General features: G+C 39.0%; 1 protein-coding gene across 2 annotated transcripts in view; it reads right to left on the bottom strand.

Moving 5' to 3' along the window:
- Window positions 1-8,236, bottom strand: part of LOC148407431 (serine/threonine-protein kinase pdik1l-B) — a 9,425-nt gene extending 1,189 nt beyond the window's left edge. The window contains exons 1-4 of one of the 2 annotated variants that reach the window (XM_088403384.1): window positions 8,119-8,236; window positions 7,043-7,747; window positions 5,998-6,223; window positions 1-651 (exon numbers count right to left, since the gene is read on the bottom strand). The exon at window positions 1-651 is cut by the window's left edge and continues 1,189 nt beyond it. In XM_088403384.1, coding sequence (XP_088259510.1) covers window positions 413-651; window positions 5,998-6,223; window positions 7,043-7,735 — 1,158 coding nt within the window. In that variant the 5' untranslated portion in view covers window positions 7,736-7,747; window positions 8,119-8,236 and the 3' untranslated portion in view covers window positions 1-412. Of the gene's footprint in view, window positions 652-5,997; window positions 6,224-7,042; window positions 7,824-8,118 lie in introns of those variants that run through there. The other variant, XM_088403385.1, reaches the window with a different exon arrangement.
- Window positions 8,237-17,727: the final 9,491 nt, after the last annotated feature.

The following is a 17,727-nucleotide window of genomic DNA, read 5'->3' as shown; positions in this document are numbered from 1 at the left end:
GGCAATAAAACTCTTGAATGTTGCTTCGTGGCCTTACTTTTCTTTTGTTTTAAGAAGCCTGTCCCACAAGTGTTCATACATAAGAGTCCTCAGTAATAAGGTCAATAACAAACATTTTCTTTTCATTTTAAATTAATATTGTAATTTCAAACAAGTTTTACCCCCTCATTTAACTTTTGTGGTGTAACAAAGAGGGGATGGACTCGAATGCAAAGGATGCCAAATCCCAGTCTGATTGATACCATCGCTCTTACTGAAAAGCCAAGCAGCCATAGTCACCTTGAATCGCTTGAAGTGGCCTTGTTTTCCTCGCTTATCTCCACTATTATTTACTCATGGAGGAAAAGCTGCAGTCGGCTGGCTCCGCAGGCAATGTTTCCGCGGGGGCTGTTGCCATTAGGAGCGCTTTGTCTCAGTGGGAGTCCTCCTTTAGAGCGCAGCACACTCTGGACTCCAGCTGGTCCGCTACGGGCCGGGAATCCGGATGTGAGGCGAGCATGTCCAAAAGCAGGGCACACATCGCCGGGCCGGGAGGGGTGGGCAGCGCGGCTGCTCTTTTCCATTTCATGGGAATACACAGCTGGAGGTCAGCGTTCTCCCACAAAGCTTCGGCGAGTGGCATCAACCAGCGACCCTTGCACACGTAAGCACCTAATGAGAAAAAACATCATCATCAAGACTTCATATCAGGATGGAGCTTCCGGTCCAAAAGTAACCGCAATTAAGCATTCTTGTCATTTTTCTGACACTAGGTACAGTACAGTACATCAAAAAGCAGTATATTAGTACATGAGTATGATCTTTACAGAATGATTTTTCTTTGTATCTTAGAACTAGAACTCAAGAGATTAAAATAATTGAGAGAGTAATTGAGATTAGCAATATATCGCGACTTTAGAAGTCACGCTTATTTAAAACTGTCTGTGTCAAAACTGGTAGGTTTTGTTCTTCCTGCGTCGTCTGCCTGAACGGGGAACTGCAGCGTGCAGCTCTCATTGTGCATCACACGTGAGTCCACCTCTGCTGCAGCATTGTCGTTTTCCTGGTTTGTCGGCTTAAGCACCACTGTAAGTTTGCTACTGCAGCTAACGACCATGGGTAAAGTGGCTAAAATGTTATTTACTCATCACATGAGGTAGGACGCAAGCAGTCTATCGAGCTAAAGCGTGAGTCAAAAAGGGGAATGGCATCAAACTTTACCAAAAACAACGTCAAAGTCAAGAACAAAGTCAGCTGTCGAAGTTTTCAGCTTTCAAAAATGGACAAGCGTCATTGCGAGTGAGCTACGTGCTAGTGGTAAGACCGAGATAGTGAGACAAAAAGTCAACAGAAACAGTGTACATGTTATCCATGTCCTTTTTGGATAAGCTCAATAAACACACCGCCCTCACTTTAGTGGTGTATCCCAGAGGACCAGGGAAGCTCCCCCCAGTCCTTTCTCAATGAGAAAATTTCATAGATAGAATCGAGAGCCCAACTGAGCAATTTAATGGTTAGAACAGAAGCAGCATATTCTTCCGTATGTCTCAGTTCACTTCTGGGTCAAGTTAAAACTAAAAAAACACACAGATATCCTACCATGGTTACTGCCCAGTAGGTTTATCTATCCTGCCTGGGTCGTTTAACTCTTCCCTGCTTGAAAGGAGAAGCAATGAGTACTTTTAGTATGCTGAGTGACTGTCTCTCACTACAGTTGGACAAATAAATTGACGTGACACAGCCCACGTGTATTTTCATTTGTCTGCTGTTTACTAAACTGATGTCACTTTAAAAAAGGAGCTTAACTGGTGCTGAGCTGTATTTGCCGCCAATGCGAGTTATTTCACAGATGTGTGAGAAAATTGGTTTGGTCTTCGAGTTATGCGACCACTGGCTGCAACCTTAGTTTCAACCATAAAGACAGATGATGATGTTTTGGGTTTTTTTTGTTTTGTTTTTTGTCACACCAAATAATGAGAAAATTACATTAAAATAAAACATTCTCCATGCTCGCTGTTTTAGACTTGCTCAAATGTTGGGTGTTCTCAATTTTAGTCGGCAAAGAACAGCGCGGCTATGGCTCAGTGCATTAGGGTCTATATTGCTATGTTTAACTGTGGCTACAGTTGCAGCTGGGTGCTTTGCATAGAAGTGGTAGGCTGAACTTGAGTTGCTTTCTGTGATAAATACGTTCTTTCTTACAAAAAATGCATGTCACTCTACTTCTAACAAAGGTGAAGTTGGAAAACTAAACTTAAATTTCCTATTAAACTTATTGACAACTCTCGCATGCTCTTCCATTTTCACGTCTTCTTTCTGCTTGAACATGCCCTCGCACCCGAACACAATGGCAGCCAATCGGTGTCCACTTGAGTACGATCGACCTTTATGTCTAACCCCCAACAACTCCACTACAAGAAGGCTAATTCATAAAAACTGATCTATTAAAAGAAAGCATAGAGATAAAAAAAAAATAGCTTACAAAATAACGTAACTCTGACTAATTAATTGATGGCAATTAATCAGTTTTTTTTCACCTTCACAAAAAAGTAGCTTCACTACTTAGCTTCACTTTCCTAAATATATTTCAATTATATGCAGATTTACATGCAGGGCCCCCCACTGCCAACAATGAGGGGTTTGACTGTAATTATATTTGCTTGCTAAATATTACAGTTGTGTGCACATTTTATTAAAAGACAAACTTCACCTTTTGAGCCATTTTAAGCAGTAAAGCAATATTTTGTGTGTTGTTAATTTTATTTTTATATATATATATATATATATATATATATATATATATATATATATATATATATATATATATATATATATATTACATACACACACACACACACACAGGCTGATGCCACTGGAGTTAGCAGGTAGAATTTAAAAAGCACTAACAGCACCAAGAACATTGATTTTATATCAAGATCCATGACTACATGCTCTTCCAATTGCAAAGTCAAATGCTGTGAACATGTGACTATTGAAAAAGGAAAGAGTCAAGTCGCAGAGCATTTTATCCAACTGTGAAACGCCTTCAGCCGCCTCTCCCATTATCTGCCTGACAAAGAGGATTGTGATCTGCTAAATTCCATTTTGCCTCTGTTCTTTTTTTGAGATGCTACTGAAATCCCTCTCCCACTCCAATTGTAGCCATTTTTATCCAGCCTAATAAGAGTATCGTTGACCCTCCAGCTCAGGCGTTTTAATACAGGCATTAAACTTGGGGATAATGGTTCATATCAACGCGCCACCAGGTTGATATTTGTCCCAAAAACAGTTTTAAATAAATAAATAAATGACACATTTGTGTCATGAACCTCTTGTGATACTGTGAGGATGAGCCTGTGCTATATAAAATGTGTCTTGATTTTGCAGCCAATTTGAGCTCTGCTGCAAAAATAAGACATTAAAATATAAACGTCATATTTTCTTGGGCTGAACTGTTGTATTGTAACTTTATACAGCATAAAGGCTAATTAAAAAAAAAAAAAGGTTGGCTCACCTGTATTTTTCATTAACATTTACAAGTTTCAATTAATCTTCATTAACAGAGGGCCTGACAAAAGGCAAAGTTTAAATTAATTAATTTTATGACCAAAGTCAAATTGTTATCTGGGTTTCCAATGACAACAGCGCTTTTAGGAAAGGTGAAGCAGACACACACACAGCCCCTGTCGTCTTGAATTAAGAGAGACAGCGCCGCTTTAATCCCTTCTCAAAATTTCAGCCATCCCTCATCTTGCTTCCATTTACATTAACGATTAATCGGTCATGCTTGACGAACGCATGATGTATAGTATCTGACACTTTTAATATGGCCCAGTTAATGGAGTCAAACTCAATTCAGTGTGCTGCATCACCAACCTGTAAGATCACACACACACACCTACTCACGCATAAAACCTTTTTGACCTCTGGGTTGGGCTCAGCCTGGCAAAGCAGGGCATACACAAACCATAATGATTTTTTTTCTGATTAAAGTCAGAAAACGATACATTCTTTCATATATTCTTCCTAAAAGATTGTCAGCTGATTATCCTGCAGTGTGAGGTGTGTTGTGATTTTTTCCCCCCGTTCCTATCTTTTTGCAAAAAGGTCTGGTCTGACAATTGGGAATATATGACGTCATTAATTGGCAAATGCACTTCCAAATAAAATAAAGGCCAAGTTGTGTTGAGTGTAGGCATGGGCCAATACCACATTCTGATACTGATAAATTATTTGAAGACAAAGACCTCCTCCTTATCCTCCATGCATGCCAAGATGGTTAAAAACAAACAAACAACAACAACAAAAAAAACAGCAATTTCCATCAACTGTATTTCTCAGAGTACAAGTCGACCTCCTCTATTTTTCCTGGTACGAAAAGGGGGCTAGATGGCGCAAGACGAATTGAATGCTATCGGACTTGCGTCAATCGACCAATGCGGGTTATCTTCGGATAGACCCACTAGGCCGTACTATGAGAAGGATCTTAGCCGATCGCCTGCCGTCAAGGCATCTTTGCACTGGACACTTACTTCTTGTTACTACATGTTATTTTAAGCACTTTTGAGCCTGGAAGAGGGCTCCCTTCTACGGTCCCTTTTGAAGGTTTCTAATTTTCCGCACATGGAGTTTTCTCTTCCTCTTTTGGGATCTTTGTTCAGGGGATGCTGTTGTGTATTTGTGATGTTCTGTATGATTTCTTTTTCACCTGTGAAGCCCTTTGAGGCAATTTTTCTATTAAATAACTGATTAACCCCCCACATAAAATAATGTTAATGGATTTTTTTTATACATGGACGCATGGCACCAAGGGCTGCGCACTGCTCTTCCAATCCAGTGGACCCCATTTCGGTCCCCGAAACAGTTTTTCAGACTGGTTAGCATGCCTCCTTCACAGTTCATAGGTCACTGGTTTGAAATTCCTGTGTGGAGTTTGCATGTTCTCCCCATGCCTGCTTGGGTTATCTCCAGGTACTCTGGTTTCCTTCCACAATTCCAAAAAACATTAATGGTAGGTGAATTGGGACTCTCAAAATAACTGTTAGATGTGTGTGTGAGTTTATGCCCAAAGACACCTGGTTTAGGCACCAGCATGCCAGCAAACCTTGTGAGGATAAGCAGCTATAGAAAATGGATACATGGATTTGATTTATTTTTCATAATCTATACAGGTTGAATGTGAGTTGAAGTGAGTGGATTCAACTCGTCATTTTTACTTTTTTACTTTGAGCGGATATAACTCCCTATAACCCTAACCCTGACACCAACAAAATTGCTAACCTGGTAGCATTCATGATTAGCATTAGTGCGCTAACGATACCATTACTATTTAAGGTCTACAAACACTAATTAGTAGCGAGTTCACACATTGATCGATATAGTTGTATGCACGTTACACATTTAATAAGTGTCTAATAGTGCCTTTAAATTTAGCTTCAACAATATTCGATGAGTACACTTGCAAGCGGAGTTGCTTGCTAGCTTTTATGAGGTACTGTAAATGACTTCCTGTTTTCCCTTGTTGTCTTCTATTTTTTGATAAAAAGTCTAGGCAAGTTTCATGCTTGACTGCCCCGTTGGTTAAAACATGAACACCTAAAACTGAGAATACTGTACAGTAGATTGTGTGAAGTAATATTGTTGTTCATGAAAGCCCACTAACTACTAAATTACTATGTGTGGGCACCAAGACAACAAATAGAGCCAGTCTGTGCAAAGTGCTGCTGTGGTATTACACATCCACTTTGACAAAAATATCTATTTTTGTTAATCCAAACTTCTAACATCCTCAGTTTCTTGGATAAGTCTTTCTACTTTGCCGTAATTGCAACACTGCCTGTGTCTGCAAGAAAGGTCTTAGTACAAAACGATGGCGAAAACATGGTGCCAGCAGCGCTTCAAGGCAAGTATTTTTGTTTATCTATTTTTGAAGCCGAAACACCCAACTTGGTCGACTTACCACCCCCAACCTTACTCGACATCTTATTGAAGCGCAATTTCTGTCTGTTGTTGACTCACCGAGTTGTTCCTGTGTGGTTCCTTCCTCCAGGAAGGTAATTCTCTCCAGGACAGCCCAAAACAGCACACCTAGTGAAAAGATGTCCGCCTGAGCGGTGTAGGTCAGTCCACCCCAAACCTCTGGAGCCATGTAAAAGTCCGAGCCACAGGTGGAAGAGAAGTGCTTCCTGGTTCGGTCTCCATCCACTAGACCTTCACTCATCTTGCTCAGACCAAAGTCAGCTACCTAATTGTTGGACACGAACATACAAACATACAAAAGAAAAAAAAATGTGTTTCACAGGTATACCTTTGTGTCCTTGCATTTAAGTATATTTTATTATTTTTGCAAAACAAATGACTGAGTGAATGACAAAGCAACATCATTATCACAACAAATGGAAGAAGAATTTGCATCTTGTCCCATGCCATACTTACACACACACACACACACACATATACATACATATATATATATATACATATATATATATATATATATATATATATATATATATATATATATATATGTGTGTGTGTGTGTGTGTGTGTGTGTGTGTGTGTGTGTGTGTGTCTGCATGTGAGTCTTTTGTCAACATGTTTAAAAAATGTAATTAGAAATTACTTTATGCCATGTAAAATACAATAACATACAGTATGCACCATCCATTTCTTCGATCATTTGTCCTCATTAATTAAGGTCATATGTGACCAGCCTCACTATTGTGTTGGGGATAAACATTGTTTTGAGGGGCAAACGTCCCTAAACCAAAGCTGCGGCTTTGCACCCATTTAGGGCGGTTCCACGACGTGAGCAAATGTGAGGAGCCAAGGAGGCTGTATCACTACACAAAAAAATCTTAACTCCAACCAGTCAGACCCTGACAAAATCAAAAATGACAACATTTCAATTGTCTGCAGCAAATTTCATACCCGTGGAGCTCGTTTATGGATTTGGGTATGAAAGCATGAAAACATTTCAAGCGTGAATGACAAGATGAAGGTAAAAATGAGAAAAGTGGATGGGTAGATGCTATTTCTCCATTTTCGGAAATGTAGGACCTACCTTAAAAATGGGACCATTGGCCGTAACACTGACAAGCACATTGTCAGGCTTTAGGTCTCGGTGGATGATCCCAAGATCATGCAGGAAGGCCAGGGCACTACTGAGCTGCCGCACCACACTATGGTTCCCTTGGGCGTCGGGTGGCCTGGAGAGCAGGTACTGATTCAAGTCACCTCCGTCACAGTATTCCATCACGAGCCAGAGGGCAGAGCAACACAGGGATGCAGTCTGCTCATCCATTCTCTGAGAAACTCTTTTCCTGGATCTATTTGGGGGCCTTTTTGGAGTTGAAGAGGGAAGGAAGTCTGATGGGAGAGTGTTGGTCCTGTCTTGAAGTCTGGACATTGAGTTAGTCCGTCTTTGAGTGTTCGATTGGGACCCTCTATCTTGACCAACACTTCCTTTTAGCACACTTTCAACGAGATGTAAAGGAAGCTTCCCCTTTTTTAAAGGCTTCAAACTTCTTCGGCCTGTTTGCAGGAGGCTACTGTGCAGTGCAATAACATTGACGTGGTTTTTGGCAGTGGCTCTCATCGCCCAGAGTTCTTGCAAATAGAGTTCAATGCTTTCCGGGTCTTTGCAGGGCAGACGCTTGATTGCCACCTTTTGTCCTGTTTTGGCTATGTGTCCCTCAAACACCACACCATAGCTGCCTCGTCCAACTTCCTTCTCTAAAGTGTACAGCGGCTCCATGCCTCACAGGTCCTGTTACAAGACAAGTAAATCCCGCACACACATTTTAATGATAGACCTGTAAGCAGACATTTAAAAATAGTGTATGTTCTAAGTGCATTTGCTTCATAAATCGTGAGAGAACGCAAAATACAAAACAGTTGTCATGCCAATTCCCAAAGACTATTATGACGTTATGTCATCATGGGTGTACAAATCAGACGTTTAGTCTAATACGACACAACGTGAATTTTTGATTGAAAAACAGTGTCACTGCATTAGTTTAACAGCAAGACCATCGAAGCAGTCTCACGACCAACGAACGTTTTAAATGTAAACCACGCTCAACTGTAAATAGACATTATTCGCGACATGCAACTACATCGATCCATTCTAAAACTTACCCTAAATGTTGCTGAAATGTTCACCGACGATTACGTTGAAAAAGTTAGAAACAGTCCGCCTGCCATTGTGACTATTTAGTGCATTTCCGTGGGGGGAAAAAAACGTAGACATACTTCCGTGTTCGGACCGTCCCGCTCAGAGCGTACGCGAATCGTGATTGGCCGGCTAAGTTGAGCACTGTGTTTATGATTTGAATCGCTTTCAGCCAATCACAACGGCCCTATTCTGAGGCACTTGTGACTTGCGATACCGCACTGAAAAACATGAACGTAAACTTCAAAATATTGACATTAATCGCCAAAGGCAAGATTCGGTCTTTGATCACTGTAAATATATACAATTTTTAGAGTTTAACTTGAACATTTATAAACTGATCGAAGCCTGAATCTCGGCTGTATGGGAATACTTCTACATTTTTAAATCACACTCATGTTTTCTTTTTTTCAATGTGGATTTGGATATTGCCCCATAGTGAATTCAATATACAGTAATATATAGACTATAAACAGTATGATTCAAAGTCACACTTTAAAATTTTCCATTTAAACTTAAATTGCCCAAAAACTATTTGTTAATAACACATATCTTAAAAAATAAAGTATACTATTATTATACTATTATACAGCAACGTCGTGCTCCCCAAGGATCACATGAGTAGCTTATAGACTTGTTCAAATAGTAAATAGCTTTCTAGGAATTTTACAAACGGGACAAAAAAATCATTACCATCATTGGTGTCTTCACATAAAAGGACACATGATAGGAGATCGTGCTGACATAAAGAATTCTGGGTAATATTATTTTGTTGACCAGGAGTATGGTATAGGTGACTTAACAGTGGCATCCAGGCATCTTTCGTAAGTATTTGTGGAATTCGGATGTTGCTTTTGGAATGTGGGAGGAATCTTGAGAATTCGGGGAGATGCATTTTAAATTTCACCTCTGCAATTCACTGAATAACATTTTAAATGTGTAATTTTTGAGTACTCATGAAAATTCATTAATAAAATATATACTGTATTTATGACATGATTCAACACTAAAGCCACAATTCTCCTCTAAAGTCAAGCCAAAAATGTTCTTTCCAATAAAACGCCCTCTGCACCTCCATTTGTCTAAAACATAGAATTCTGATTCATATTATACTGTATTTGCGAAATATGAGTAAAGTAGCAGAATTTAGTCCATTTTTATCCATCTCAGGAGACAGTCGTTGTGCCACTTGCAGATTGAAATTGACAGGTCACAACAGAGCATAGCATGCCTGTTTTCTGAATTTGGCCTTGTGACCTTCACAAGCTGAGCCATGATTGGTTAATACGGGGACACTGTGATGCCCCCCCCCCCCCCCTTCATTGGTGGGTAATGGGTGGATTTCACTCCTTCATTCATATTATACTAAAGAAATCATTGACCAGAATGCCATCTTTTCACTAGTTAGAGCTGTGTTGAAATTATTATTGTGGAAATATTTGGGGGCTTTATTTCCCCTTTAAAGCAATTTGACATGGCAGAGTGCAATGTTACTTTCATTGCTGCATTCACAGTGAATCATGTTGACACACACAATGTGGGGATTGCATTATTATTAAAGGTTCTTGGTGAAAACAGATGTGGCACATGTGTTTGTGTGTAAGAAAAATGTGTTTGTGTGTGTTTGTGATCCATCGCCTCTATCAACGATGCTAATCTTGAATAGTCTTCATTACTTGGGCCGGGTGAAGTCAGTCACACTTGACTTGTTTTTATCTCGAAGCAAATGCCCTTTATTCTATGACCATATGTCACCAAGTGACAGACGCATACGCTGGATGTAATATACAGAACGTGCATTCCAGTTGGGGAATTTAGCGGAGAGATATTTTGCGGGGGAAACAAACCAAGAAGCTGGAATTGAATTTCTTGTAAAAAATTCAATATAACATTACAGGCTTTCTGGAGAGATGTGAATCGAGTCAATCGGAATTTAAACTGTAATCACCCCTGGTTTATGACTCACCGTGTTTTCTATAGAAGCTTTGTTGGCTAATTAAAGAGTCAAGCAATAGAAGGGGCACCAGTAATTATTTCCTTGATTGAGGTCAACGCCCTCCCGTTTAATCCCGAAAAGGTATATCCTGAGCTTCCCCCAACACAGTGAACATCAATAAACAGTCTCCTACAATGTGCACACATATTTCATTTCAGTAGTCACCATGTTAAAATGAAAACTGTCGTCTTTTTATCATCAATGACATCCTTATTTCTTTCTATTACATTCTTAATGTGTTTAGCGTAAGACTGCAGGGAGTTTCAATATTTCCTATAGCAAGTAATGAACCGTCCCACCTGGTTCATATGCCCCTTGGCTTCGTGTGCTGGCAATAAAAATAAATTATTTTAATACAAACACGCTAAGTACTCGTTTGTACTCCCCTGAATTGCTTTGGTGGCTGATGCAATACATTTTACAAGAGAAGTGCATTTTCCCCTTATAAGGAAAATGCCATTGTCGTAATAGGAAGATATGCTCTGTAGTCAGAGACCAATGGGTCTAATTGTGGAACCGGCCACGAAATCATCTCAGATGAACAAGATGGAAAACATACAAATAGACGTACCCTGAAATTACACAAGATGTCTGAACGCTTCTCAGTATTAGATCGTATACCGTTGAATGTGACTTTCCGAGTAAAGGTCGTTTTTTGTTTTTTTTCCTCATTTTCAACCTCCATACTAGGGGCTACCGCATAACTCAAAACTGGCCAATTGTTTCCACATATCTCTGTTTGAATAGCATTCATTCGTATGTGAAATAAACAATATCATGTCATTTAAAAGGCTTTAAATGCTTTTATGTACCTCTAATTTGATATAATATGCATTCGTTTTAGAGTGTTTGCACATCTCAAAATGCACTTTCATCAAGCGCCGCCTAATTGCCCCTTTTGATGTCAACACCAAGGCTGTGTGAAAAATTTGTTTTCAGCGGACTTTGACGCATTATGAAAAGGAAAATACGGCTTGACTTGTCTCCTTCAGCCCTTGGGATGTTTGCTTGAAAAATTTGGCATTGGTCAAGCAATCTCACAACATTCGTGGAAGATGACTACCTGAGGAGAAAGAAGAGGACATCCGAGAGTTAAATGGGAGGATCTATTTGGCGTTTCTGAAATTGATAATGGACTTTTAGGGCTTTTCCACAAATTACTATTCAGCTGTGTCAAAAAATAAAGCATTGAAACTACAAATCAGTTTGTTTTTGCGACATAAGTTTCAGCATTTCCGTCTAAGCTCAAACATACTTTGCCTTGCAGTCTTGTCTCGTTTCCGTTCCCCATAAACGCAGCAGTATGTTACTCGGTATGCGATGTAGAAATGCATCTAAAAGTACCATAATTTTTTTCATTTTAATGACACACATTATGTTTTACAGTAATCCCTCGTTTATCGCAGGGGTTACGTTCCAAAAATAACACGCGTGACGTAAAAAAGTAAAAATCCGTGAAGTAGCTTTATTGTTTTTATTATTTTACAAAAAATCGAAACCTGTTTTAAAGCCCAAAATTTGTTTCAAACAATCATTTTAATATAGTAATACAAAGTTGGAAACATTGCCACTCGCGTATTCAGCTATGCCTCTTCTTCCTGAACCCGCATATTGTTATGAGTAAGTGTTTTAGCTCTTTCTTTTTCTGAGCAATAAGATTTTTTATAAACGGATATGCCCGGACATCGAATTAAAGTGAAGCCTCTTATATCATAACAATAGACTTGAAATTTCAATTGATCACAAAAGAAATCTGGGTAAAAGTCATATTTCCAAAGCTGTGCATTTCTTCCTTGCTCTCTATGTAAGCACACAGAAGTGTGCGTTTCCTCTCGGCACGCCTACGAGTCACGTGATTGGCTCACAGAGCAAGCTGTCAATCAATGTGCTTACTGGCACGTTTGTGTGTGTGAGTTTTGCGCACAGGAGAGAAGAAAACAAGATTTGGATCCTCTTGCCTTTTGTAATAAATTGACAAGTGAAAAACCAATACAGAACAGCGTCAATATTTTATTTCGAGACAACAGTAAAGCCCCACAATGCGCTGTAAAACATATCCACACTGTAAAAAAATCCATGAAGCAGCGAACCCGTGAAAGATGAACCGCGATACAGCGAGGCATTACTGTACTTGGAAAGTCATGATCTATGTAGCCACCAAAGTCAGGAGTAGACTTATACTCGTGTTTTTTGTAAAATTTCTTTCTGCTGAGTACACAAAACCTCATCAAGGACAAGACACACCCACAAGACAATCTTTTTTGAACTGCTGCCATCAGGCAGACGCTTCAGGAGCCTGAGGGCCAGGACTGCCAGGCTGGCAAACAGCTTCTACCCACAAGCCATCCGGATTCTCAACAAATCCCTCACACACTAATCTGCCTCTTACTGCATGCATAAATAATATTTTGCACTAACATTTTGCACTACATGATATTTTGCACTATATTATTAGCACCATTGTTTCTGTTTATCATTTTATTGCTATTTATTGCTATTTTTATTTCGATTGCCTTTTATTTATTTGCTCAATTATGGAATGTAGTCAGCTCTCCAGGGAAGTGAACAGAATAAGAATCTAACTTTGTGCAATAGTAATCCTATACATATGACAGTAAAACTCTTGAATCTTGAATTGAAATAAAAAAAGGGGGGGAGGGGGGGGTTGACTTATAAGTGAGTTTAAATTGTACTTTTAAAATACGGTACTTTTCAGGAGGTTTTCCCCATTCTCCATCCACATTCTAATCCACTTGCGACATTGAAAAGATAAGCATACACCGTGGATGAAAAGCAGTAATCAGAAAAGTACACAGATGGCAAATACTTTTACGCATCCAATCTGTTTTCTTTCCTGCTTATAATGTTCAGAGACACAGGACGCACGGAGACTAAATGGTGAAGTCCAAACTGGCCTGATCAACCGTCAATTTCATGGAGACAGACAACAATTCTGGCAGATATTTGTATATAATAAAGTGAGTCAGCCCATGCTTGTGACTCATACTGCACCTCTTAACACAATTTGAGAGGAATCTTTAAATAGAAGTTTTTAAATTTGGAGGCAGTGATGGTTCTTTGAATTTGCTAGAGCATTCCCGGTTCAATATTGCTATCGGATATTGGTCCAGTTAAAATAGCCCCAACCCTATCCCTGGAGAGAAAAATAGAAAATTATATTTTTCACACATTTTGGAAATTTTGAAAAACAAAAACAAAAAAAACATTTCTGGGATTTGTTGAGGAATCTACCATTGGAACAGTTTGAATTGGTCAGAAAATGAAATGAATTTGCTCGGGAATGTTGTGTCATACAAAATGAACGGGGATCAATTGGGGGATTAATAATGGGTATAAATATAGAGTAAGTAGTTGAAGGATGGCAAAAATGAAGAAAAATTAATGGAATGACTGTAACAAAATGATAATGTGCAAATTGTTATTGAAAATTTTCACAATGTTCAAAATCATTTCCAAGCTGAATTGAATGAGATGAACTGTTAGGAATGAATGGGGAGTGTGAGGTGGAAAATGGTGAATTATGGGAAAACTGTTAGAGTTGGGAATGACAAAAAACAATAGCCAGAGAAATGTGAATTTTTGAACATAATAAAGTTGGAATGGTTTGAATCACTTAGGATTTGTAAAGAAATTCAATTACAAAATATGGCGCAGTGAAAAATGCACAGTATAAATACAAAGGTAGAATAACGATTTTTTTGTATTCTTGTTATTAACCCTTTAGGCCCCAGAGTTTTTTTCCCCCAACATACTTTTCCATCTCTATTTGAAGAGGTTTTAGCATGATGATGATTAGAGACATAATAATTAAATGTTACATGGTAAAGTTTTGCTACTTTGGCATGTAAAAGTCTACAGCGACACCTTTTATTTAGCCAGTTTCAGTTCATATTTCTCCAATTTAAATTGGTAACAACATTATTTTGCATGTACAATTGATATCTTTAACAACAACTTTTTTCCCTTGCTTATTTTTACTCCTGAAAATGGCTAAAAAAATAATCCATCCTTTTAAGTTGTAAAGTTTTCAAATGCAGAGTTTTTTTTAATCATTAGATTGCCAGGCATTTGTAATGATTGATTGCGGTCTGATTTTTTAGGGATTTTTTGCAGAGTAGTATCTATCTATCTATCTATCTATCTATCTATCTATCTATCTATCTATCTATCTATCTATCTATCTATCTATCTATCTATCTATCTATCTATCTATCTATCTATCTATCTATCTATCTATCTATCTATCCATCCATCCATCCATCCATCCATCCATCCATCCGTCCGTCCGTCCGTCCGTCCGTCCGTCCGTCTGTCCATCCATCTATCTAAAAGCCAAAGAAAAAGCAAATCACCCACAGTTAATGTTTGCTTAACCGAGGTCCCAGCTGTGATTTAATACTTTATTCTGGCATCCAATAAGGTACTCAAGATTAAATCTAAATTTTTGAGTCATTAAGAAGTGTATTTTCCTTCCTTCCGTACTTATTTGGGCCAATCAAGAATTGTGCAACAAATGTACATCCCTCTGACGATGTAGGTTATCTTGAATTTTCAGATTTCCCACTCAAGCTGTGTTTAAGAACTCCTAATAATAACCAGTGAACACATCATTGTATCATTTGCCGAGCTACTTTTTAGAGCTCTAATGTGATAACATGCCAGCTTGCAAAGCAATTACACATTTCTTTTCAAGGCTATTTGTGTTTCTAATCCGTGTACTTAATTACCATATACGACAGCTCTGGTTTGTAGGCAACATATTTGGAATTGTTTGGACTGCATGCCCAACTATATATATATTTTTGACATCACTATGATTATATGAATAATCTTATCCTGTGGAAAAACAAATACAGTATTATCATTGTGGTGCGGACAAAGGATCAACCCCCAACAGCTTAACAAAACTGTTATGAAACAAAAAGATAAGATGTCACATGATCTTATATTTATCATGTTTGTGACCTGGCTAGACTGAGAAGCTCTCCAAGTGGCACATTGCCACACCTAACGTTGTCAAGCTAATCAGCATCTTGACCACCAGAGGAATCGTTGAGTTTTTCCGAGCCGTGGACACCTGCGATATCAATGACAGGCAGACCACTTGCTCTTCTGTGCTCCTTATCTGAGCTGCAGCGAGGGCTCTTGTCTATAAGCGATTCAGCCATCACTATCAACCTCTACCAGGTACACAAAGAGCATTCACATTTTTACAAGGCACTAACGTCAGCCTCAGTGAAAATAGGACTTGACGTGCGGCGTTTTGGTAACACGACAGAAGTCATTATAGCTATTTTTGGGATTGATGATGATGAGAATGATTACCGTATTCTGCTTCACTTTACCGCAAATCGTACTACACATTTATGTAAACTAAAGGATACATCTACAGTAAAACTCCTCTACAACAAAACCTGCAGGGAAAAAAAAAAAATCCATGAATTGAAGCCTTTCCCTATTTATTAGCTCCTTATACAAGGAAAAATCCCTCTGTTGCATCGTACAAAATGTTTTTTTCCTGCATTTGTGTTACGCTGAGACTCTACGTTGAAAACAAGCCTGCAGGAAAAGTCTAGCTTGGTTTATGCTTTACGCGCCGGCACATGTTTTGCAGCACTATATAATCGGAGCGGCTTTCCCCCGCCGTCAGACGATATTCTCCCATACTATAGTTGGTAGTAAACAGACTCTACAGCATACAAACAACATTGCATCTTTAACAGAGGTAAAGAATCCTAGTCGATCTAAACAGACTCCTCATCTTTCCCCACCATGGTACTCGCCAGCAGTCGTTTACAGCAGTGGTGGTCCGTCAGGGCCAGCAAGGCCTCCTCTGCTGGCCTAATATAACCTGACATTATCATAACTACAATAAAATATAATAATTATAATAACTGTAATAAAAGACAATTTCATTTTAAATAAATTCTAATAAATAAATGTATTTTATATATGAAATTATTGTCCATATTCTGTTCTTTTCGTGTCATATTATATCTATATGGTTACACTCCTCTTAAGTGCTGCAGTTTTAGTGTAGAGTTTTTAGCCAATAAGAATTCAGCCAACGTGTGTTGCCAGGCAGACTCTGCCCGGAGGCGCTGGGCATTTGCTTGAACAGTATGAAGGCGTCCGTGCAGTGTACAATGACATATTGTGTTCGGGCCCATATTTTTGTTAGACAGCTGCAATAGCCAATCAACGGATTAAAACGATAATGAATTAAAAGTGACTTAATCAATTTCATACAAGAGCCCAAACATTCAACGCATATTTTTTCAAGTGTTTAGCAAGAAGAGGGTCTAAAAACGGCTGATAAAATGATTGATGATTGAATAATAATTGAGTATAAGTCATTGAGTACTCAAGTACAGTAATCTGTTGTTTTTCACAGTTAATGAGGGCCAACCCCTCCCCCCATAATAAATGAAAAGCTGTGAAGCAGTGTCATCCCCTGTCCTGAATTTGAGTAGGCACTCAATCGTCTAGAGTGAAGCAAGCAGATGGCCAAACATCACCAAAATGTGTGTGAGTCTCAGAGAACTTCCTCCGTAGTGACGAAAAAAAAGTAGTACTGTTCTCAACTGACTGGCCAGGCTTTCTGTCAATCAGCTCATGGGTTACTCCTACAAATGCGGCACTCCTACAAGACAAGCGATTGGCTCCTACACTTGACTAATGAAGGCAAGAATTGTAACCCACTCCTGCTCAGAAGTTGAAATCCACTCCTCGTTTGTGTTCGTCTTGTAGGAGTGCCCCCTTGAGCTGACTGAAAGATTGCCTGACCAATCAGTGGAGAACAGTAGAGAACAGAACTTTTTTTTTTTTTTTTTGGCATTGTGGAGGAAGTTCTCTGAGTCAGTGACACACGAGCAGCTGAAAGAGACCGGCAACGAGGAAAGAAAGCTTTGGGATCCTCTTAACTTTTGTAATGAATTGGAATTTCAAGTGTAAACTCTGCTTTTTAATTATGTTTGGCCAGCTACTTGCTTGACAATAGTTAGATGTCCATGCGCCTACTCATAGGGCAACCATGGCTCACCGTGATCCCAACTATCTACAGCCAAGACGTGGAAACCAGAAGGAATATCAGTAGTACAGTTACTCTATAAGGTTTAATATTTCAGATTTAAATAAATATGTGTACTGCTGTAGTTTGCTTGTGTATTTACAGTGAACTCCATCTGTCTGGCATTCAAGGAACCTTCACAGTGTGTCTCTCCGCAATGTAGCCTTTTTTTCATGAAAGAAAATCTGCAATGCACTCAGGACGCGATAGGGGAGGCGTAAAATAGCGAAGTGTTTGTTTGTTCCAGAAAGCATACTTGCTCAGTCTATTGTTTTCTATAGATACTCCTTTATTTTAATGTCCTCTCCTAGTGTCCTCCTGGTATCACATTTGTCCCTTATCTCTCTCAAACTTGTGGTTGGATGTTTTTTGGGGGAAATTAAGTGTGTTTGTAGGTGTTGTAGGTATTTTATTTTCACCAGTAAAGCTAGAAAGTTGCACCACATATGTCACTAGGTTGAGTAAGAACAAGCATTTCAGGTTTTGAGT

The sequence above is a fragment of the Hippichthys cyanospilos genome, chromosome 20 (assembly GCF_059441005.1).
Source record: "Hippichthys cyanospilos isolate Australia breed blue-spotted pipefish chromosome 20, RoL_Hcya_1.0, whole genome shotgun sequence".
In the NCBI taxonomy this organism is placed as follows: domain Eukaryota; kingdom Metazoa; phylum Chordata; class Actinopteri; order Syngnathiformes; family Syngnathidae; genus Hippichthys; species Hippichthys cyanospilos.
This window is presented reverse-complemented; position numbering and strand designations above follow the sequence as displayed.